Raw genomic sequence first — 23,159 nt, 5'->3', positions numbered from 1 at the left:
ATATACAGTGAGCTGTGCCTGTCACATAAACATGTGTGGCCAGGGATGTCCACCCATCCTTCCCGTCTTTTCTTTAAAATAGTCTTTATGTTTCCCCGTGTGGTGTCATACAGCTGCACAATGTGTGCTGAGATTGTGGTGCGACTGGGAATTTTATATCGTGGCACCAGTTCCATCATGAGGTCCTGAACCCCTGTCCCCGAGTAACTCCAATGGGCTGCATATCCATACATATAAATCTTGCTATCTTATCGGTGGTGGTCTTTTTACGAGCTTCCGACAAAGGGCCTGCTGAGTCTGCGTGTGCTGAATAATGCGCAGTCAAACGAGGCTGTACACTTGGCGGTGCTCCGCTTGTCTGTGGTGCCTCTGCCTCCGCTGCCTCTGTTGGGTGGTAAGCCAGCAGGTGAGCCCACAGGTTTGTTGTCGCTGAAGAGTAAGACAGCTGCTTTTTACAAAGTTGACAAACAGCCTTATCTTTGTGCGTGACTTTGCCATCTATGGTGTAGAACCCAAAATACTTCCACACACTGCTTCTCAGATGTTTCGGTGTCGTGGTTGTCCGCTCAGGGAGGCTTTGTTTGCTATCGTCCTCCATTTTCGTAGCAAAATAACACATTAACATTAGCTTCGTTTAGTGACAGGTCAGTAGGACATGCAATACGTCAACATGATAGTGAATTTTTAGAGTGCCCTCTGTTGGATCACAAGACAAACTACATCAAATTGTCTGATGCAACTAGAGATTGCAGCCAACAGGTAATTACAGCTCAATAATGAACTTTTCACCTCATGTCCGAAACTCGAATAAAAAGTGACAGCCCTACTATGAATAGAACCACATGCGCATTTGTGTAACTGCAGCAGTCAACAGACAATTAGTGCTGAAAGTATGTCCTCGGCCAAGCTACCTCACCTCTCTTCAATGACCATCGGCTCTGCCCCAATCTCACCCACTTTAAGGAACACATGAGTGAAGTGCAAGAACCACAAATTTGTACTGCAGTAGTACTTGAGTTGATGTTCTTAGTTACTTTCTACCACTGTTAGCTGAGTTGAGAAACACCGTGAAGGTGGCCAATGCTAGCTAATTTAGCTAACACATCATAAAAATGGCTTTAAATGGTCCATAATGTTATCTACATTGTGTTGTTTTGTAAGGCAGCAGATACTGTGCCATTACTGGCATTTTATTTACTCAGGCTGCCAGTAATCAAACTTGACTCACGGCAAACTCGCATCCTATGGACAATCATTCTCACATAATTCACTTTAGACTGAGCAAATAAAGAGCCACACTGTAGCCTCCAGACATGACAAGAGTAACAGTACATATTAATGACTGCTATGAAATTAAAGCTCACCTCAACCTCACTCACTCTGACACAGCTGAGTGAACACTGTGAAGCTGTTTGATGCTCAGAGATCTGTAGAAGTTCAATAAGGAGTTTTTGAGCTGTGATGTGAATGAACGACAACATTTGTGTGTGTGTGCGCGCGCGTGTGTGTACTGTTTCCTGCAGACGTCCAGCAGCTGTTGGTGGTTAAAGAAGAGGTTCCCCCTGAGCAGCAGGAGTGGAGCTCCAGTGTGGACCAGGAGGACCCAGAGCCTCCACACATTAAAGAGGAACAGGAGGAACTCTGGATCAGTCAGGAGGGAGAGCAGCTTCAAGGGCTGGAGGAGGATGATATCACCAAGTTCACACCCACTCCTGTCCCTGTGAAGAGTGAAGATGATGAAGAGAAACCTCAGTCCTCACAGCTTCATCAAAGACACACTGAACAGATGAGAACAGAAGTGGAAGGAGGGCACTATGGAGAACCAGAACCATCCAGGAACTCAGATTTGGATAGACATTTACAACCTGAGACTGATGACAAGACTGGAGTGTCTTCTGAACCAGAGACTGATGACAGTGATGACTATTGGAAGGAGACCAGAGAACCTCAGTCAGGTTTAAACTCTCTAAAAAATGATCAAGTCCCTGCCAGTGATTTGACTGTTTGTGAGAAACGTTTTAGCTGCTCTGAGTGTGGGAAAAGATTTGATTACAGTGGAGATTTGAAGATACACATGAGATCTCATACAGGAGAGAAACCATTTAGCTGTTCTGTGTGTGGGAAAAGATTTGGTCGTAGTGGAATTCTGAAGCAACACATGATAGCTCATACAGGAGAGAAACCATTTAGCTGTTCTGAGTGTGGGAAAAGGTTTGGTCGTCGTGGAATTCTGAAGCAACACATGATAGCTCATACAGGTGAGAAACCATTTAGCTGCACTGAGTGTGAGAAAAAATTTTGTTACAGTGGCGATCTGAAGAAACACGTGACATGTCATTCTGGAGAGAAACCATTTAGTTGCTCTGAGTGTGGGAAAAGATTTGGTTACAGCCGTGATCTGAAGGGACACATGAGATCCCATACAGGAGAGAAACCATTTAACTGCTCTGAATGTGGGAAAACATTCGTTTACAGTGGAGATTTGAACAAACACATGAGATCTCATACAGGTGAGAAACCATTTAGCTGCTCTGAGTGTGGGAAAACATTCAGTTACAGTGGAGATCTGAACAAACACATGAGATCTCATACAGGAGAGAAACCGTTTAGCTGTTCTGAATGTGGGAAAACATTTGGATACAGTAAAAGTCTTAAAGTACATATGAGAGCTCATATAGGAGAGAAACCATTTAGCTGCTCTGAGTGTGGAAAAAGATTTGGCCTCAGGGGAATGCTGGCAGTACACATGAGATCTCATACAGGAGAGAAACCATTTAGCTGCTCTGACTGTGGGAAACGATTTTGTCACAGTGGAGGTCTTAAGGCACACATGAGATCTCATACAGGAGAGAAACCATTTAAGTGCTCTGAATGTGGGAAACGATTTAGTCAAAGTGGAGTTTTGAAGATACACATGAGATGTCATACAGGAGAAAAACCATTTAGCTGCTCATTTTGTGGGAAGTCATTTACACAAAAGGGAAATTTACATTCACACATGAAAAGTCATAGGGAGAAAAGTGATTGAGCTGTTCAGTCTGGAAAAAAATTCTATTTGGAAGAAGATTATAAAAACACCCATGAGAAGTCATACGGGAGAAAGTCTTTTTAATTTCAGTGTCTGTATGAAATCTTTTACACAGACTAGACAGTTACACAAACACATTCAAACCCACACTGAAGCTACAGTGTTTCTCACTTCAGATTGTCTTGGCTTAAACCTTTTTCAGCCTGAGACTATGACAAGATGAAAGACTCTACTCAACCTAAACCTTTCTGGAAAATATTTAGTCTCAGTATGTCATGTGACAGACTGGGGGCAGGCAGACTGACACAGACCCAAACATTTATGTATGGATGTATGTTTTTAAATATATGTATTTACTTACTTACTTACTTACTTACTTACTTACCAATATCAGTCTTGTACAACCAGGGGGAGTATTTCCCCTCTGACAGCCAAGCTGGGTCAAAACCTGTTATCCGGTGGTGACTGGACTTTTGCTGCTTGTCAGGGGCAGGGCATGCAGCACTTTGTCTCTTTCCTGTACTTGGATCCAGAGCAGGAGAGCTACTCTGGCTGCTAAATTCTAAAACTGATTTGAAAATAGTTTTCTTTTAAGAATCTGCACAAAATAGCCCATAATGAGTAAGTGAAAACATCTTTTCAGACATTTTTGTAAATTTATAAAAAAAAAAATGTAATCATCGCTGAGCGATCTTCATGACTCAGCCTTCATTTGGAATTGTGTGTTATCAGCTTTACTCTCCCAGTTTGGAGAAGCAGACAAGAGAACTGGCATGGTTAGGTTGGTTCCAAAAGTCACACAACAACACAAACTAACTGTCCAATTGAAGGGCAGCTGAAGACCAGCGACTCAGTGTGTTCTGTGAGGTAAAAGTTAGGGATCTACCAATAATCGGCACTGCCGATAATATCGGCCGATATTCAGCATTTTTATAATAATCGGCATCGGCCGTTTTTTCCACCGATAGCTGATAAAATACGTTTATTTTAATTAAAATACGTTTATTTTAATTAAAACGCGCTGCTTTGGCTCTCATGCAGCCGTCTCTCTCTGCCTGTCTGCCTGAAGTCTTCACTCTGGCATCACGGCACAAGTGAGTGACAGTCAATTAACACTGAAGATAGATGCAGTGCTGCAGGCAGCGGCACAGAGAGAGAGGAGGGGAGAGAGGACTGCTCTGTGAAGCAGCAGTGTGATGTTTGAAGGCAAGGCAACAGAAAATGTCGAAGTTGCAATAAGAAATCCTCTGTGCTGAAGTTTTAAAGACACCACTGTTGATGCTTGATAAACACGCCATCTTCATACTGTATCTCAGTGTCTGTTCCCCCCCTCACACGGTTGCTCGCGAGTCGCAACGGGCAGCCATTGGAAACAATAATGTCGTCTAAAACTACTTCACATCGGCTGCTAAAGCTAACGGACATGCAGAAGTTTACTTCAGTGCATTTCAGCTGTGTATGGTCGGTATGGCGCTTGCTTGTGTGTGTGTGTGTGTGTGCGTGTGTGTGTCGCGCTGAGAAAAAACTGTTGTCTGGATGAACCATGGTGTTAAATTATATATCTTTAAATTTTTCAGTCATGGCTGAAAATAACAGAAATAAACAGGTTTGCTGAATTCACATATCACTGCAATTCACAACAGTTTGCAGTTTGTACCTGGAAGGTTTATATCAAGGTCACGGTGATTCAGTCTGAGAAGACGTCATCAATATCCATGTAAGCATATGATGTCATCTGGAGACTTTAAGCGACTTTTTTGGAGCTAGTGCTAGCTACTTTCATTGGAAAAGAGTTGGTAGCTCTGCCCTATTTGTAAACTATAGCCAAGAAAACAGTACTATTAAGAATCAGAAAAAACTCATCTCAACACTCAGCTCTGAAAAAAAAGTTATCCTGATGGATTATGTGTTAAAGGTTTCATTTTATTTCCTGAACGTTACACTTACGGACTATCTGTGTAAACTGCCCATCAAAATATTAAAGGGGAACTAATGTTTTTTTCAACCTGGGCCCTATTTTCCGATCTACTTTTGTCTAAATGAGTGATAGAATGTTCAATATTTTATATTTCTCCAATACGAAGCTCGGGCTGACCTGCCTGCAGCCTGTGAGCGCGCGCTATATTAAATAATAGGGCACTCAGACAGCGTCAAACGAGGGAGCAGTGTTACTTTGGTAGCACATATACTAAAATTGCAGCAGGCAGAGGAACATATCCGAATCCTGCTAAAGGTAAACACAGGCGTTCATTTCTCCTTTCCGTTATGTTGCTGGATAATTATACTAACAATCCGAGCCTATCTGTGTAAAACAAAATGCACTTTAAGTGGACATATTTCAACATTGTTTGATGCTGTCTGAGTGCTCTATTATTTAATATAGCGCGTGCTCACAGGCTGAAGGCAGGTCAGCCCTAGCTTTGTACTGGAGAAATATCAAATATTGAACATCCTATCACTCATTTAGACAAAAGTAGATCGGAAAATAGGGCCCAGGTTCAAAAAAACATTAGTTCCCCTTTATAGGCTGGATGTAACCATTCTGATGTTACACTTATGGATTCCATGTGTAAACTGTTTACTAATATTAAGTGATCTTAATTTTGTGTACTTGTGTACATGGTCTGTGTGGATTTTATCATTGTCTTTCTCTTTTTCCATCCTTGTAATATTTTACTGAGTTTACTAATGGAACCCTAACCCTTTACACTGGAAAGTGCCTCGATAAAGCCACTCCAAGGATTTTTTGCATCTCTCCATCATGTATCTGTTGCTCATGTTGCCTACTACTTTTTTTTTTGCATATGTGAAGTCAAATGAACTAAACTAAAAATCAACTGGAACACTTCAATGAAAGTCATTTGAATAAGTGTATTTTAATCATTTATCCTCCTGAGTGTGTGTTTTTGAGTAAGCCCGGAATTCCTAGCAACACTTCTGGACTTTTATTTTGAAGCTCATTAACTCATTTACCCCGGAAGCTGTACTCTTTACTGTTGCGAACGTCACACTGTTTGAACAAGATGGCGTCTGGTAGATAGGTGTGTTAGCGGAGTCTCTTTGTTGTGTTTGTAAAGTGTGAACATGTCTGAAGTCCAAATGCTGAGAGCGTAGGTGAAGCAGCGACTAACTGCGGCTGCTGAAGAGATATTTGGGCTGTTTGAAAGAACGATAGCAGAGTACGAGGAGGAACTTTGTCGATCAAAAGAGGAGAACGAGCGACAACGGAAACTAATGGACGCTGTTTCCAACCCTCAGCTTCGGTTACACAGAGCAGGTTTGTTCATTAAACATTACAAGTTCATTATTAATAACATAACTGCAGGTTTGTTCAATAAATATTAAGTCTGTCGACGTTTATACGCCGCGTTAGCTTCTCTGGTGTCGTTAGCTTTTCCGGTGTTGTTGTCTTATGGAATCCGGAAGGGTTCTAAACGTCTGTTTTGTCGTCCGTATTAACGCGTCAAATACACATTAAACAAGACGTTTACTATTGGGTGCAGCCATTTCACCAGTTTCGCGCGTCAAATACACATTAAACAAGACGTTTACTATTGGGTGCAGCCATTTCACCAGTTTCGGGGGGGAAGCTGATGTAACAGTATTCGGTATATATTGTATTCACATAAGTGTCCACTAGATGGTAGAATTAAATCAGAGCACATTGGACATAGTGTTTAGTCATCTATTCTGAGTGTGTGATATGTGTGTCTCATATATTGTTGCCAGGCAACCACCCCATCACGTCCTCACGCTAACCTTTCCCTGTAATCATTCTACCGTGTTTTTTGTTTGTTTTGTTTTTCCACGGTAAGTAGTAGCTAGTTACTAAAATGGACAGGCAGAGGGTACTTGCTGCAGCTCTGGTTGATACATTGATACATTCACTATCGGACATTGAATGTACGAAAGCACAACTAAACAGTCTAAACAGTTCCTGTTAACTGCTTTACCAATGTGTCCATGCAATATAATTCAGATAGACGGGGTGGGAACAATGGGTTAACCTTGTTTGTTTAGGTTTCCTTATATTAGTGATCATGTTATTATTATGCAGTCTATAATCATCTGTTCTATGCCTGATGAATTTTCTTATTAGTCTTTTACATTAGCTTACATTTGAGCCATTATTTCCATGTTCTTGATCTTGTGATTTTATTGTCCAGTAAGTTGTTAAGTCTGCTTTAATAAGAGCACTATAAATAAATCATCAATAATTTGTCTTAGGTTTAATAATGATAATTAAAATCCATCCATATGGGTGCTATTAATAGCCACAGCTGTGCTTAATGGTTGCATGTAACGACAGGTGCACATATTGAAACGCAAACAGATTTAAGTGTGCCTCTCAGTCAATTCATGTCTCCGTGTGGGAGTGCAAACGTGCGCCCAGCTTCACAGTGACTATGTAAAACAGAATCTGGAGCACATGAGGATTTATAAATCTATAAACTTTATAGTTTAACACTCGGCCGAAACAGGACCCTTGTATAACTTTTTCAAGTTGCAGTCAGTCAGTCAGGGTGTCAGTGAGTGTGTGAATGGCGGTCCTGCGTGTTGGAGTCTCCATCCATCCATGGCAGCGATGACGCTGAGTGACAGACCTGCCATTCTGTGTCATGCTCCTCTGCAAATTCTGTTTTAATATTTCTCTGCTGTGTTCCATGAAACTCTTTTGGTTTAATATTTCTCATGTCATTCCCAGTACATGAAAACATGGTTTATGCAGCAGTGTGTGCACAGAAATAAGGGACGAATTGCATTCTGTATTGATTTAGTAAGGGACAGTACATTTTAAATGTGGGAGTGTCCCGTATTATACAGGACAGTGGCAATCCTACGTGAGACCCAAACACACTTGGGTAAAAAGGAAAACAACAATAAATGCTGTGAGATGGCAGTCAACGGTGACAGAGGTATGATCAAGTTGTCCGAGGTCTGAGATGTAAGAGGTGGTGTGTTCCATGTTTTATTTCCAAATCGCTCCAGAAAAGAGGATTAGCAAACTGTTAGTGTACCGTTCCGTACCATTATGATAGGAAAACGTCTGTTCTGGTTCAGCGCTGGAAGCTCCATCTATAATTCATGCAAGGTATCATGGGGGCTAAGAATAACGTGGATACAAAGCTCGGTTTTCCTGAGTAAAACACCACATTTGTGTTGAGAAGAATCTTTTATATAATTTTATTTTATTTACTCAGGCTGCCAGTAATAAAACTTGATGCACGGCAAACTCTCACATCCTATGAACAATCATTCTCACATAATTCACTTTAGACTGAGCACATAAAGAGTCACACTGTAGCCTCCAGACATGATTTCTCTGTAACGTGTGTGTGTGTGTTTACTGTTTCCTGCAGACGCCCAGCAGCTGTTGGCGGTTAAAGAAGAGGTTCCCCCTGAGCAGCAGGAGTGGAGCTCCAGTGTGGACCAGAAGGACCCAGAGCCTCCACACATTAAAGAGGAACAGGAGGAACTCTGGATCAGTCAGGAGGGAGAGCAGTTTCAAGGGCTGGAGGAGGATGATGTCACCAAGTTCACATTCACTCCTGTCCCTGTGAAGAGTGAAGATGATGAAGAGAAACCTCAGTCCTCACAGCTTCATCAAAGACACACTAAACAGATGGAAACAGAAGCAGAGGGAGAGGACTGTGGAGGACCAGAACCAGCCAGGAACTCAGATCCAGATACACAGTTACAACCTGAGACTGATGACAGTGATGATTGGACCGAGACCAGAGAACCTCAGTCAGGTATCTGTCAAGTCACACATTTGCTTGTCTTAAGCAAGTCTCAAGTTTTAACCTTCAAGTCTCAAGCAAGTCCCAAGTCACTGTGGTTAGAATCAAGCAAGTCAGGTCAAGTCCTTGGTATGAGTCAAACAAGTTGAGTCAAGTCATTTTTGTGTGTTAATTGGATATTGGTCAGACTCTGTCTGTGTTTTTTGTGGAGAAGAGATGAACTCTCACTTCTGCCAGGGAGTTCTCATCTTACACAGCAAACAGCACCAGCAGGGCACTGTGGCTTGTTTGTGTAGTGTTTGATTCCAGCCACTTATATCCCTTTTCGACAGACATCAGCTGGCTTGGTTTGACTTTGCTTGTCTCTCTGCATGTGTGTTTGTGTAATTAGGGATCGACTGATCCCTAAGATGTTTATGATAATCGGCATCGGCTGTTTTTTTTTCACCGATAACCGATAAAATACGTTTATTTTAAAACGTGCTCCTCTGGCTCTGATACAGCCGTCTCTATGCCTGAAGTCCCCACTCTTGGTTGTGTTACAATGTCCCGCCTACAGCCCCCACTGATTGGTTACACGGATTGGTTACACCGCACAAGTGATAGCCAATCAACACTGAAGCTTCTACATGCAGCGGCATAGACTTGGAGGAGAAGCAGACTGCTCCGTGAGCCATGGCAAAAAAAAAGATTTAGGCTAATGGTCATCAAGTAAACATGACCTGGAGCTCCTTTATTTAAAGCAGCTGTGCGGAACTTTTTACCATTCATAAAACTGTCCCTAGTTCGTATCACCCTGCCTTGAATATCCGCATATTTATTTGAACCCAACAGCGACAAAAAAGCCTTTCTCTCTATGGCTATTTAGCGTAGCCTTGGTTGGGTCGGACACAGCGGAAGTCAGCAAACCAGAATACGGCACCCGGAGGCGGAAGTAAGTCTACACGCCTGCAGCCATTAAACCACAGAAGAAGAAGGAGCCGTGTTTACGAGTAAGATTTAAGAAACAGGCTAAATGACATGTAGTAGGGAGTAGTCTCTTGTACAGTAGGTGGTGGTATGCACCTGGAAGTTGTTTGCGATCCGCCAATAAATTGAGGGAAGAAGAAGAGCCGTGTTTACAGAAAGTGTTCTTCGAGTAAGCGGTACGCAACGGGCACTGCTGAACACATAACAGTTTTACCAGATGTATCTATAAGGACTTGGTTGTACTTTCGATGTCATGGCGGATAAAGAAGGAGCACCATCTAAAAGAAAAAGAACAGAAGAACAGAAGAAGGCTAAACGGGACAGTGATAGGGCTCAAGCCCAAACGCGTGTAAACCTCGGTCGGGCATTCACCAAGTGGAGAGAGCTGAGAGATTTGAAAGATTTTTAAACTGATCCCGAGTTGGCCCTTTTCCTAATTGACAGGTATGTAATTTTTGTTTTTATTAAGAGAATATACCGCAACTTGTTAGACGTTGTTTCACTTCCATATATGACGACATGGAAGTTATAAGCAAGCTAAATGTAACGTTAGCTGATGTGAGCCGCTTTTGTCTAGTAACGTTACAACAAATGCCACAAAGTTATCTGTGACTGTGACCATGAACACAAATATACAGCAGGCAGTTGTCCTCAGTTTATAAGAAATTCAGAGCTACAACAGAACATTTATGATTTTCCTCTCGCTCTCCAAAACAAATGCATGCAGTAATTGCCGGTTGCAGTTGAGATTTTACGACACCAGGCTGTGGGTGTCATACCGCTTCGACCAAAGGGGGCCACTATAATCAACGAAAACGTAAAGTTGCGCACAGCTGCTTTAATAAAAAGAAGACAGAAGTTAACTCAAAATATAGCTGGCATGAGTGCCACAAATGTGGGAAAACAATGGTCAGACGTAGACTCCCCGCTACCACCCCTTAAAATCTTTCACTGTGACCATTCATTAAATTGCCTTAAAATGTTTTCAACTTTATTTCCAGCATATGCTGTATTTGAAGGGGAACATAACCCATCAACGTCCCCTGCTGAGGGTCCCTCACCTGTCTCGAAGACACGCACAATGCCAAAGAGGAGAGCCACGTCCCCTGCTGAGGGTCCCTCACGTGTCTCCAAAACACGCAGAATGCCAAACAGGAGAGCCAAGTTCACCTCACCAAAAACTATACGTTCAAAGAGAACTCGTGCGGCTGAAACACCTGAACAGCATGCAGAGCGACAGCGTGCCAATACAGCTGCCCAGCAACGAGCTCGCGCGGCTGAAACACCTGCGCAGCGTACAGAGCGACAGCGTGCCGACACAGCTGCCCATCAACGAGCTCGCGCCGCTGAAACACCTGCGCAGCGTGCAGAGCGACAGCGTGCCAACACAGCTGCCCATCAACGAGCTCGCGCCGCGGAAACACCTACGCAGCGTGCAGAGCGACAGCGTGCCAACACAGCTGCCCGTCAACGAGCTCGAGCTGCTGAAACACCTGCGCAGCGTGCAGAGCGACAGCGTGCCAACACAGCTGCCCGTCAACGAGCTCGCGCCGCGGAAAAACCTGCGCAGCGTGCAGAGCGACAGCGTGCCAACACAGCTGCCCATCAACGAGCTCGTGCCACGGAAAAACCTGCGCAGTGTGCAGAGCGACAGCGTGCTGATGCTATTGCACACCGAACAGCACTCTACCATCAAAGGTTGGCTTTAGCAAGAGGACATAAACCCTGTGCAGCCTGTGCTGATGTTATTCAGTACTTTGATGAAACACTGTATGTTGATGTCACACACACTCAGCAAAGTCAGTCTCTTTCAATGTCCTAAGTGCTCTTTCCGTGGTGCATATTGTTGGAAAGAGGAAAGAAACGGATTCTGCTGTTCCAACGGTCGTGTCGATCTCCACTATGACCCTGACAACCCTCAACCAGGCTCAATCCCTCCAAAACCCCCAGAGGCAATCAGACTGTTACTTGAAAACCCTGTCTTTGTGAAGGATGCCAGAAATTACAATAAAGCCCTGTCAATGGCCTCTATTGGTATGTCAGAAATCTGTCCATCAGGAGGTGGCTTCAATCCAGGGGTGCGTATTCAAGGAAAAGTACATCATTTCATTGGCCCCCTACTTCCTGACGCAGATTCAGCAGTCCCCTGTTTCGCACAACTTTACATCTACGATCCACATATGAAAATCTATCTAAGTGACAAAGCTCCTCGCAACATCCATCCAGGTTTGTACCCAACACCCGAGTCACCTAATAACAAACAGTGTTCCCAGAAATAGCAATTGCACACTTGCATTCCTGACACTTTGGTCTCTACTGCATTCTGGCCATAGAAATCATAAATGAATAACAGCTCCCATACAGTGCCCTCCCTACAAACCTTCACCTTCACAAACAAACTGCTTCTGGAAAAATACTTCCTGTGCTCTATTTGAGGTGCTTTTATGCTTTTATAAAGTACTAAATTAAATAAATAAGAGAACCAGTGTAACAACATCCTCTCTTTGAAATGTCACATTTCCCCATACTTTTTAGTGTATGCTTACAATTACCTCTTTTCTATATTCGGTACAAAAGCTATTCTCAAGGACCCTCAAAATGCACATCACTGAGCTCTGATTCAATATTTTTTATGTGACTAAACACCCTTTCCCCACCTTGATCATAAGTTGTGTAACTTAATCTTTACTCATTTCAGGAATACTTTTCATCAAAACACATTCTCCGCCCACAGGTACCGTCAACCTCCCAACTGTGTCAGATATTGCTGTGATTCTACCAGGTACAACTGACAGCCAGCAGTTTGGAAATTCAGGACTCCCTGCTACCAAACCAACAACCACACGATCGTCCAGACATCGTTGCAAGGGTCTTCTACATGAAGTGGGAGGCTCTGCTCCATGACATGCTGAAAAAAGACATCTTCGGTCATGTAGATGCCTATGTCACAGTGAAAGAAACCCAGAAGTGCCATCTCCCGCATGCACACGCGCTGTTCACACTGGTAGTTGCTGACAAACCACGCAGCCCTGCTGACATTGATCGCATTGTCTCAGCAGAAATCCCGGATGCCACCACTAACCCTGCACTGCATCGTGTGGTCACAAGCCACATGATACATGGTCCATGTGGTGCCCTGCACCCTAACTCTCCCTGTACGGACAACGGAAAGTGCAAAAAAGTCGACCCAAAACACTTTCGCTCTGACACTGCCATGTCTGACAGCTCCTACCCTTTACATAGGCGCCGAGAAGACACACATGGAGCACGAGGCCGTTCATTTTCAAAGACTCTGCGTGCTGGTGTACAAGCAACTGTCACAAATCAGTAGGTTGTTCCATTCAACCCATACCTATGTCTCAGATACGATGCCCACATCAATGTTGAGGTGGTGTGGCCTGTCAAGTATCTCTACAAATACCTCGACAAAGGCCCCGACAGATGCATGCTCTACGTTGGAGGCCCAGAGCAGAACATTGAGCATGATGAAATTGAAAGATACCAGGTGGGTCGCTACATCAGTGTCTCTGAAGCATTGTGGAGAATTTATGACTATCCCATCCAGAAAAAATATCCACCTGTTGAGCTGTTGACCATTCATCTGGAAGGAGACAAAATCATCACCTTCAATAATGATGAAGAAGCTCATGCTGTCATTGCATCAGGCCCGCCACGTACAACCCTCACAGCCTGCTTTACAGCAATGCAGCAGAATGCTGATAAGAGACCCATCACATACCCAGACATCTTCAAGCATTTCTCCTTTGACAACAAAAGCAAGACACTCAAGCGCAGTAAAAACAGACTGAGTCATGGTCATGATGCAGAGCAGCTGGCTGACACTATTGGTTACATTCCTGTACTTGCCTTCACACCTCATAACAGTGACCTATACTTCATGCGCATGTTGCTCTACCATGTTCCTGGCCCAACCTGCTACAAGGACCTTCGCACATTCAATGGCGTTGTGCATGACACATACATGGCAGCATGCCTGGCAAGAGGCATATGTGAAAATGACCATGAAATGGACTTGGTTATAGAGGAAGCAGCATCTGTTACATTCGGCGCCCAGCTACGTGAGCTCTTCGCAAACATGCTCATATATGTCTTGAAGAAAGACTACATTCAATTCTGGCAACGACACAAACTTGCCATGTAAGAGGACCTCATACATGCTGCTGGGCTAAACGAGCCAGATGACAACATCATCAACCAGGTGTTGTTGGAGCTCCAGGATCATGTTGAGCGACGTGGATTTCACCTCACTCTTAACTTCAATCTCCCTCTGCCAAATCCTGCTCTCATTCAACCATGCATTCCCCAAGCCATCAGACACGAAACACAACACAGTGTTCCGGACCTACAGAGCTACATTGACAATAGAAAACACCTTCTAAATGAGGAACAGAGAGCAGTAGCAGACCGTGTCCTTAACAGCATCAGCCATGACCTTGGCCGGCTTATTGGTCTTGATGCAAGTGGCGGTACAGGGAAGACATTCACACTTAGCTTCATCCTTGCATCTGAGCTTGCTGATGGAAAAGTAGCCCTTGCAACAGCCTCAAGTGGCATTGCAGCAACATTACTTCCAAAAGGAACCACCTTTCACAGCCACACTAAGTGCCCGATTCTACTCACTGAGGAGTCAACATGTGCTATCAGCAAAAACGACACTTGAGCTCAGCTGATCCGTATGTGCTCCCTATTGGTAATTGATGAGGTGTCCATGATGGATCGTCATGCTGTCGTAGCGGCAGATCGCACATTCCGATGGCTCAGGAAACGTGACTCTCCATTTGGAGGTATGATTGTAATACAACTTGCACAATTTTCATATGTACAATAGCATATGTTAGTATGGATGTCTACATGTATCTTTCTATTTTCTCATGTTGTGGACCCAACGAACAGTAGATGTTGCCATTTATCCCAGCTAACCCTTACAGAAAAACCACATGAATTTCACATGTGATCACATAAATTTCACATGACATTTGTGGAACACGTTGCCCAGTTTTTTTGTTAATCACGTGACCACATGCTACAAAATCTGATACCATGTGGTCACATGTGATTAGCGTAAAAATTGGGCCAAAACCACGTTTCCCATGTGCAAAGAACATGTTCCACATATTTCACATGTGACAAAATCACATGTGAAATTCATGTGGTTTTTCTGGAAGGGAATCTTCATTACAAACATAACAACGAAGTAATAATAGACATCAGGTACTGGTCATATAAATAATGTACCATCTATTTTACTGCTCACTCAGGTATTACCACCATCTTCAGTGGAGACTGGCGCCAGATCCTACGAGTCGTTCGCCATGGCACATGACCTCAGATCATTTCAAGATGAATAGAATAGAATAGAAAACTTTGTTGTCTGGAACCAAAAGGCAACAGAAATTTGTCTTTGACAGGGCTCAACACCAGGTTTACACACACACAGAAGACATTTAAAACACATCCAAGACATTTACAGGATCTAAAAAACACACAAAAAAGATACATGTACAAAATATTGACACTTAAAAAAAAAGAAAAGGACCAGCAGCAAGTCATTATCAAGGCACTGTAACTCCTCTGCTGTGGAGGGCTGTTATTGCAGTTGGAATGAATGATTTTTTGTAAATTGTTTTTCTGGCCAGTGGGACTTTGTATCTCCTGCCTGATGGGAGGAGACTGAATGAGTGATGGAGGGGATGAGAGGGTTCTTCTGTGATCAGGGTGGCTTTCCTGATAACAGAGCGCTCATACAGATGGAACAGTGGAGTTTGTGGTGAACCAATTATTTTGCTGGCTTGATTTGTGATCCATGAGAGTTTTGTTTTCTGTTTGTTGTGAGAAAGTTGTACCAGGAGGTGATATTGAAGGTGAGAATGGATTCTATGAGTGACCGGTAGACCATCATTAAGATCATTTTACTGACATTGAAGTTTCTCAGTTTCCTGAGAAGATGCCTGAAGAGCTGCCATCTCTGGAAGCATGTTGAAATCATGCAACTCAAGAACAACATGCGGATCACCCGTGCAGCAGCAAGCATGACAAAAGACACTTCATTCAGCCAGTCCCTACTCAATCTGGGAGAAGGGAAGATCCCTACAGTTCCAGACAAGGGAGAGTTTGCTGTCACAATAAACGCTCATGCCAGGAACAACTCTGCAGGAACTGGTCAACTGGGTATTTGAAAACCTTGACCAAAACATTCACAGCCATCAATGGCTGTTTGAAAGAGCAATCCTGTGCCCCACTAATGCTGAGGTGGACGCGGCCAGTCAATACATCGCCAACAAATTCCCTGGTGAGGAGCACACTCTCCACAGTGTGGATACCGTCGGCCCAAATGACAGCCACATGTACCCAGTGGAATTCCTCAACACACTCTGCCCATCAGGCATGCCACCACATCGCCTGTCACTGAAGATTGGCATGATCATAATGCTACTGCGAAATATAGATCAAACCAATGGCCACTGCAATGGCTCACGGTACATCCTGAAGCAAATCCTCCCTCACCTACTGGTAGCACAGCTGGTCTCTGGGATTCTCGCAGGCACCCAGCTGCTCATCCCTAGGAATTTCAATCTCACCTTCAGACAATATTTTCCCCTTCACTCTGGTGCGCAAGCAGTTTCCCGTCCGACCATGCTTTGCCATGACTGTGAACAAATCACAAGGTCAGTCACTGTCACGCGTGGGTGTCTACTCTGTGAAAGACTTCTTTTCACATGGACAATTCTATGTTGAGGCAAGCAGGGTTGGCAACCCCCTGCAACTCAGAATCTTGACAATCAATGAAGAGGACCACACCAAACGGACTGAGATGAACAATGTCATCTACAAAGAAATATTAATACATACATAAACCCAATGCCTAATGGCCCCACAACATTTACAGGTACGCCATATGCAACCTGCAGATGCACAAACCATGACCAAACAACTCCAAAAATCGGTTCGCTCTCTGTTCTAAACAAACATCCAGGCCCAGGATATCACTTTTATTTAACATCTGTAAACCTTTACCCTTAATAAAACAGATTCTACCTCTCATTCCTACATATTTTGCATCTCCTCTAATATACTGTTTTTGATTTCTTATTCCTCTATATATAACACATCCCCGGGTATGGACTAGTTGTATTGTTATTGTTATTTATCAGATCAAAATGCTCTGTGAAGACTTGCAGTGCCTCTGCACTCATATGAGCCCTGCTTCACAGGCTGTACGTTCACATTAGGCAGCTGCAACCCAACCAAAGTCTACTGCTGCTGGCCACTGAGCAGCTCTGACCCTTGACCTTGTTTTATTAGCTGTTCATGATGTTCATTATTCAGGAAGTTACTTACACACACACACACACACACATCATAATTTAATATTCGAATCTTGTTTATAATGAATTCATTTGTGTATGACAATTTACCAATGTTTTACCAATGTTATAATCATTTTAACACACACACACACACACACACACACACACACACTGAGTATTAATGTTCATTATGCGTTTATTGTTGGTTGGCAGGTTTTCTATGTCTATGCATTATTTTTATTTATGGCATTATTTATTGTTGTTGTGCCATTGTTATTTATTGAGCATTTTTCAATAAAAATATATTGTGTTAGAAAATATTCATTCAGTTTTGTTCACCTGCCAGTAGGCAGCAGTATTGAGCCAGAAATGTTGGTAATTGTTTCACTCAACTGTAGAAGAATAACACAGGGTGTTGATTGGAGACACTATGCTGTGCATATACTATGCAAATTGAGACCATGTCCCGCAGGATTGGTTGTCACCTGCGCTTGCATTCACCCTCAATGAGAAGAAGCTGCATGCAGCGGCCGGCCCACGTAGGCTCTCTGTTTATTGTCATAGTAACACCACATGTGCGTTTAAGCGCTAGGGCCCGTCAGTTTGTTTTTAGTCTCCAGTTGTTTTAATTCTGATAGATTGATTTATTAAAATGCTTTACAGGTGACCTGTAGTAGTTTATGTTCATGGTTCAACCTCCATTTGACATGAATTCTCCTGTAAATCAGCATCATATCAGTTTGACCTATTCACTCAACTACACAGGCTGAATAAACTGTATTTGACTATAAGGTTAATATTTTCAGGGAAACAAATACAAGACAACAGCTTTCATTAAGGCTCAGTCAGATCCTCACATCCCACTGACCACAAGTCTCTGTGTTGCTAAATACTTCAATATTTAACAACAGTCCAGTGTTAATACACAGTAGACTATGTATAGTTTATAAAGAATGTATTTAGTCTCTGATGACTAAACTTCACGCTGGGGGCGGGTGTCCCACATTGTCCCTCACAGACCTACTCCTTGTTCCACATTTGGTTTATTGGGACCTGGTCACCCTAGCTGGTGTTTGCAATGTTAGACTAAATAAATAACTTTATAAATACATACAGTGTTTAATTTACACAAACGCTGTCAAGGATAATGATTTATTTTGAGGCCTGAGACGCGGAAGTGGAGAAGAAGTGCTGGTGAAAAACCACTGAAGTGCAGTTTAGTCCATCATTTACCTGTTAATAGCACTTATCTTTTATAAGAGATTTTGGCCAAATGTATTAAACAACAGCAAAAACTGCGCACAAATAGTTACAATAAACTCTGTAACCTGTAAGTTGATGATAACGTAATGCAATGAGCTACTGCAGCCGATGCGGCTGTCATAATCAGTGACGGCACAAACCTTCTATCTCCACTTTCGTTGGTCACAAACCTCCTAACTCCACGTGAGCTTGAGTTGGGTAAAATATTAATAAAGTAATGACACATTCAAATATCTGGCTATATGTAAAGACACAATACCAAGTTTGATGACGTTATGTCCAGTTGTTACAAAACCACACGTTTTGTTTTTTTTCATTTCCTGAAAAGTAACAGTTTTGGACATAGGAGGTTTGCGCCTGACAACGACGCTATGTCAATGCTGATAGTCTGATTTTACTGTGGCCACTACCCTGTGCAACCCACATTATTTTCATAATGATATACTTAGGAAAAAATGCTATCTGTTGCCTCTTTAATATTTAATACAAATGACGGCTGCCGCTTGTTGTTCAGATGCACGGCATATCATGTCATAGGTGGTATTCCATCTGGTGATGCAGTCATTTATCAGTCTGTCTTTTTTCAATCCAAGGAGCTCCTGCTTTTCCTCCAGCAGGCAGGTGTGGGATGGAGACCTCCCAAAATGGGCTGCAGTTTGCTTTAGTCTAGAGAGAGCAATGTCAACGGCTTTCACCTCAAGCCCCTTGTGCACGGCCAGGTTTAATGTGTGTGCCAAACAGAGTACATTAATAGGCCCTAAATTATGTATGGTGTTAACGTCGTTCAGAGCATTATCAGTGGCGACTGCCACAACCGCTTCACAGGAGATGTCAAACTCATCCAGTGTGCTGCTGATGCTTTCTGCAACGTGTACAGCTGTGTGGTTTCCTCTTAATTCCTTCGTGCACGAAACATAATTTTCAAGTTCCCATTAGTGTGATATACAGTGAGCTGTGCCTGTCACATAAACATGTGTGGCCAGGGATGTCCACCTGTCCTTCCCGTCTTTTCTTTAAAATAGTCTTTATGTTTTCCCGTGTGGTGTCAGACAGCTGCACAATGTGTGCTGAGATTGTGGTGCGACTGGGAATTTTATATTGTGGCTCCAGTTCCATCATGAGGTCCTGAAACCCCTCTCCACGAGTAACTCCAATGGGCCAAAGTATGTCCTCAGCCAAGCTACCTCACCTCTCTTCAATGACCATCGGCTCTGCCCCAATCTCACACACTTTAAGGGAATACATGACACAAGTACAAGAACCACAAATTTGTACTTGAGTTGATGTACTTAGGTACGTACTGGGGCGGCAGTAGCTCAGTCCATAAGGACTTGGGTTGGGAACCGGAGGGTTGTTCGAGTCCCCGTCCGGACCAAAATATGGAGCGTGGACTGGTGGCTGGAGAGGTGCCAGTTCACTTCCTGGGCACTGCCGAGGTGCACTTGAGCAAGGCACCGAACCCCCCAACCGCTCGGGGCGCCTCACCAAGGGCAGCCCACTCTGACATCTCTCCAATTTGTGCATGTGTGTGTCTTTCGGACCTGTGTGTAATTGACAAGCTAGAGTGAAAACATTGAATTTCCCCTTAGGTGGATTAATAAAGTAAATAAACTTAAACTTAAAACTTAAACTTTCTACCACTGGTAGCTGAGTTGAGAAACCCCATGAAATTAGCCAATGCTAGCTAATTTAGCTAACATAACATATCAGAAAAATGGCTTTAAATGGTCCATAATGTTATCTACATTGTGTTGTTTTGTAAGGCAGCAGATACTGTGCCATTACTGGCATTTTATTTACTCAGGCTGCCAGTAATCAAACTTAACTCACGGCAAACTCTTGCATCCTATGGACAATCATTCTCACATAATTCACTTTAGACTGAGCAAATAAAGAGCCACACTGTAGCCTCCAGACATGACAAGAGTAACAGTACATGTTAATGACTGCTATGAAATTAAAGCTCACCTCAACCTCACTCACTCAGCTGTGTGAACACTGTGAAGCTGTTTGATGCTCAGACATCTGAAGAAGTTCAGTAAGGAGTTTTTGAGCTGTGATGTGAATGAATGACAACATTTCTCTCTAACGTGTGTGTGTGTGTGTGTGTGTGTGTGTGTGTGTGTGTGTGTGTGTGTGTGTGTGTGTGTGTGTGTGTGTGTTTACTGTTTCTTGCAGACGTCCAGCAGCTGTTGGTGGTTAAAGAAGAGGTTCCCCCTGAGCAGCAGGAGTGGAGCTCCAGTGTGGACCAGGAGGACCCAGAGCCTCCACACATTAAAGATGAACAGGAGGAACTCTGGATCAGTCAGGAGGGAGAGCAGCTTCAAGGGCTGGAGGAGGATGATGTCACCAAGTTTACATCCACTCCTGTCTCTGTGAAGAGTGAAGATGATGAAGAGAAACCTCAGTCCTCACAGCTTCATCAAAGACACACTGAACTGATGGAAACAGAGGTGGAAGGAGAGGACTGTGGAGGAGCAGAACCAGCCAGGAACTCTGATTTGGATAGACATTTACCATCAGAGACTGATGACAAGACTGGAGCGTCTTCTGAACCAGAGACTGATGACAGTGATGATTGGAAGGAGACCAGAGAACCTCAGTCAGGTTTAAACTCTCTGAAAAATGATCAAGTCTCTGTCAATGATTTGATTGTTGGTGAGAAACGATTTTGCTGTTCTGAGTGTGGGAAAAGCTTTGGTCGTCATGGAATTCTGAAGCAACACATGATATCTCATACAGGAGAGAAACCATTTAGCTGCTCTGAGTGTGGGAAAAGATTTGGTTACAGCCGTGATCTGAAGGGACACATGAGATCTCATACGGGAGAGAAACCATTTAACTGCTCTGAATGTGGGAAAACATTCGGTTACAGTGGAGATCTGAACAAACACATGAGATCTCATACAGGTGAGAAACCATTTAGCTGCTCTGAGTGTGGGAAAACATTCGGTTACAGTGGCGATCTGAAGAAACACATGAGATCTCATACAGGAGAGAAACCGTTTAGCTGCTCTGAATGTGGGAAAACATTTGGATACAGTAAAAGTCTTAAAGTACACATGAGAGCTCATATAGGAGAGAAACCATTTAGCTGCTCTGAGTGTGGAAAAAGATTTGGCCTCAGGGGAATTCTGGCAGTACACACGAGATCTCATACAGGAGAGAAACCATTTAGCTGCTCTGAGTGTGGGAAAAGATTTGGTTACAGTGGAGCTCTGAAGAGACACATGAGAGCTCATATGGGAGAGAAACCATTTAGCTGCTCTGAGTGTGGCAAAACCTTTGGTCAAAGTGGAGTGCTTAAGAAACACATGATATCTCATACAGGAGAAAAACTATTTAGCTGCTCTGAGTGTGGCAAAAGATTTGGTTGTAGTGGAGTTCTGAAGGAGCACATGAGATCTCATACGGGAGAGAAGCCATTTAGCTGCTCTGAGTGTGGGAAAAGATTTGGTTATAGCGGAGCTCTGAAGAGACACATGAGATCCCATACAGGAGAGAAACCATTTAGCTGCACTGAGTGTGGCAAAACCTTTGGTCGAAGTGGAGTCCTGAGGAAACACATGAGATCTCATACAAGAGAAAAACCATTTAGACCCAGGACTCTGTCTTCTGGGAAACATAACAAACTTGAAACTAAATCAGAGTTCCAGGAAATTCATTGATATCCGTCTTGCTGTTTCAAGAAAATGTATCGCATTAACCTGGAAGTCGGATTCCTCGAAATGGATATCAGAAATGATGAAGTGTATACCCTTGGAGAAGAAAAGCTACCTTTTTCAACTGTGAATTCGCTGTGACCTTTGACCTAGTCCATGATAGGCTTATGTTCGCGTTCAGATACAATAGTTGAGATATTTTAGTGACAAGCGTGTTACAACAGAATAAATTTATTTGATTGTGTTGCCTTTTTTTAAACTTTAAAATTTATTTAGTAATTTATTGTATTACTATTATTTTGATTTATTGTCATTTCCGATTTTATTCATTCAGCTTATGTTATTATTTTTTCATCCCATAATATTTTTGTTTGTTTTTATTTTGTTTTGTTTTTTAATTGTGTATCTTTTATTATTGAGTTTTAGTGGGAAGAAGTTATACTGATCTTGTGAAATTAAAAATTGAAAATTAAAGGTGTAAATAAGATAAATAACATAAGACTATTTAGTTTGTTTAATAGAAGGACAAGGTATACCCTGTTCTATAGGAAAGGTAACTTTTAATGACTTCTATTGTGATCTGGCGCTATATAGAAAATTAAATTCAATAAAAGTCATTCTTTCGAATAAGTGAATTTTAATCATTTATCCTCCTGAGTGTGTGTTTTTTTGTTTTTTTTTGTGAGTAAGCCCGCAATTCCGGAGAGGGACCCAGCTGCAGACAAGATGGCAGACAAGGGATGGGATGGATATCCACAGTCCATACCGGAAGTCACAGCGGAAGTTGGTCTGTGTCTGCGCCGAAGAAGATGACGACGACGGAGAAGACGAAGAGAAGAATACGAACAATACACGCACGACTTAGAGAAAGAACGGTAAGGGAACGAGTCTTTATTTATTGTCATTGTACATTGTACAACGAAATTCTGTTCAGTACTTAACACAGTGCTAGCTAGTGGCTAGCACTAGCATAGAGTACCAAGCCGCTGCTTTTACATGCGCCGTCATCTTCATTATCTTTTAACACATGTGTAATGTTCTCTAAGATGCAATTCTACGTAATGTATCGAATAGTTAGGGGGGCGTTGGGGAATCTCAGTATGCACAAATTACTGCCACCGGATGGTGGGTTTGCTACGTTTGTTGTGTAAAAACGAGGGCATGATTG

At 42.9% G+C, this 23,159-nt stretch overlaps 2 protein-coding genes across 2 annotated transcripts in view; both read left to right on the top strand.

Moving 5' to 3' along the window:
• LOC126404307 (gastrula zinc finger protein XlCGF57.1-like) overlaps window positions 1–23,159 on the top strand; it is a 76,765-nt gene that overhangs the window by 5,807 nt on the left and 47,799 nt on the right. The window lies entirely within an intron of this gene.
• LOC126404278 (oocyte zinc finger protein XlCOF7.1-like) overlaps window positions 1–23,159 on the top strand; it is a 50,677-nt gene that overhangs the window by 25,037 nt on the left and 2,481 nt on the right. Inside the window, exons 4-7 of the mRNA XM_050067405.1 lie at window positions 1,524–2,258; window positions 8,389–8,781; window positions 20,508–21,239; window positions 22,682–22,866. Coding sequence (XP_049923362.1) covers window positions 1,524–2,258; window positions 8,389–8,781; window positions 20,508–21,239; window positions 22,682–22,866 — 2,045 coding nt within the window. The remainder of the gene's footprint in view (window positions 1–1,523; window positions 2,259–8,388; window positions 8,782–20,507; window positions 21,240–22,681; window positions 22,867–23,159) is intronic.

The sequence above is a fragment of the Epinephelus moara genome, chromosome 17 (genome assembly GCF_006386435.1).
Source record: "Epinephelus moara isolate mb chromosome 17, YSFRI_EMoa_1.0, whole genome shotgun sequence".
NCBI classification, from domain to species: Eukaryota; Metazoa; Chordata; class Actinopteri; order Perciformes; family Serranidae; genus Epinephelus; species Epinephelus moara.
This window is presented reverse-complemented; position numbering and strand designations above follow the sequence as displayed.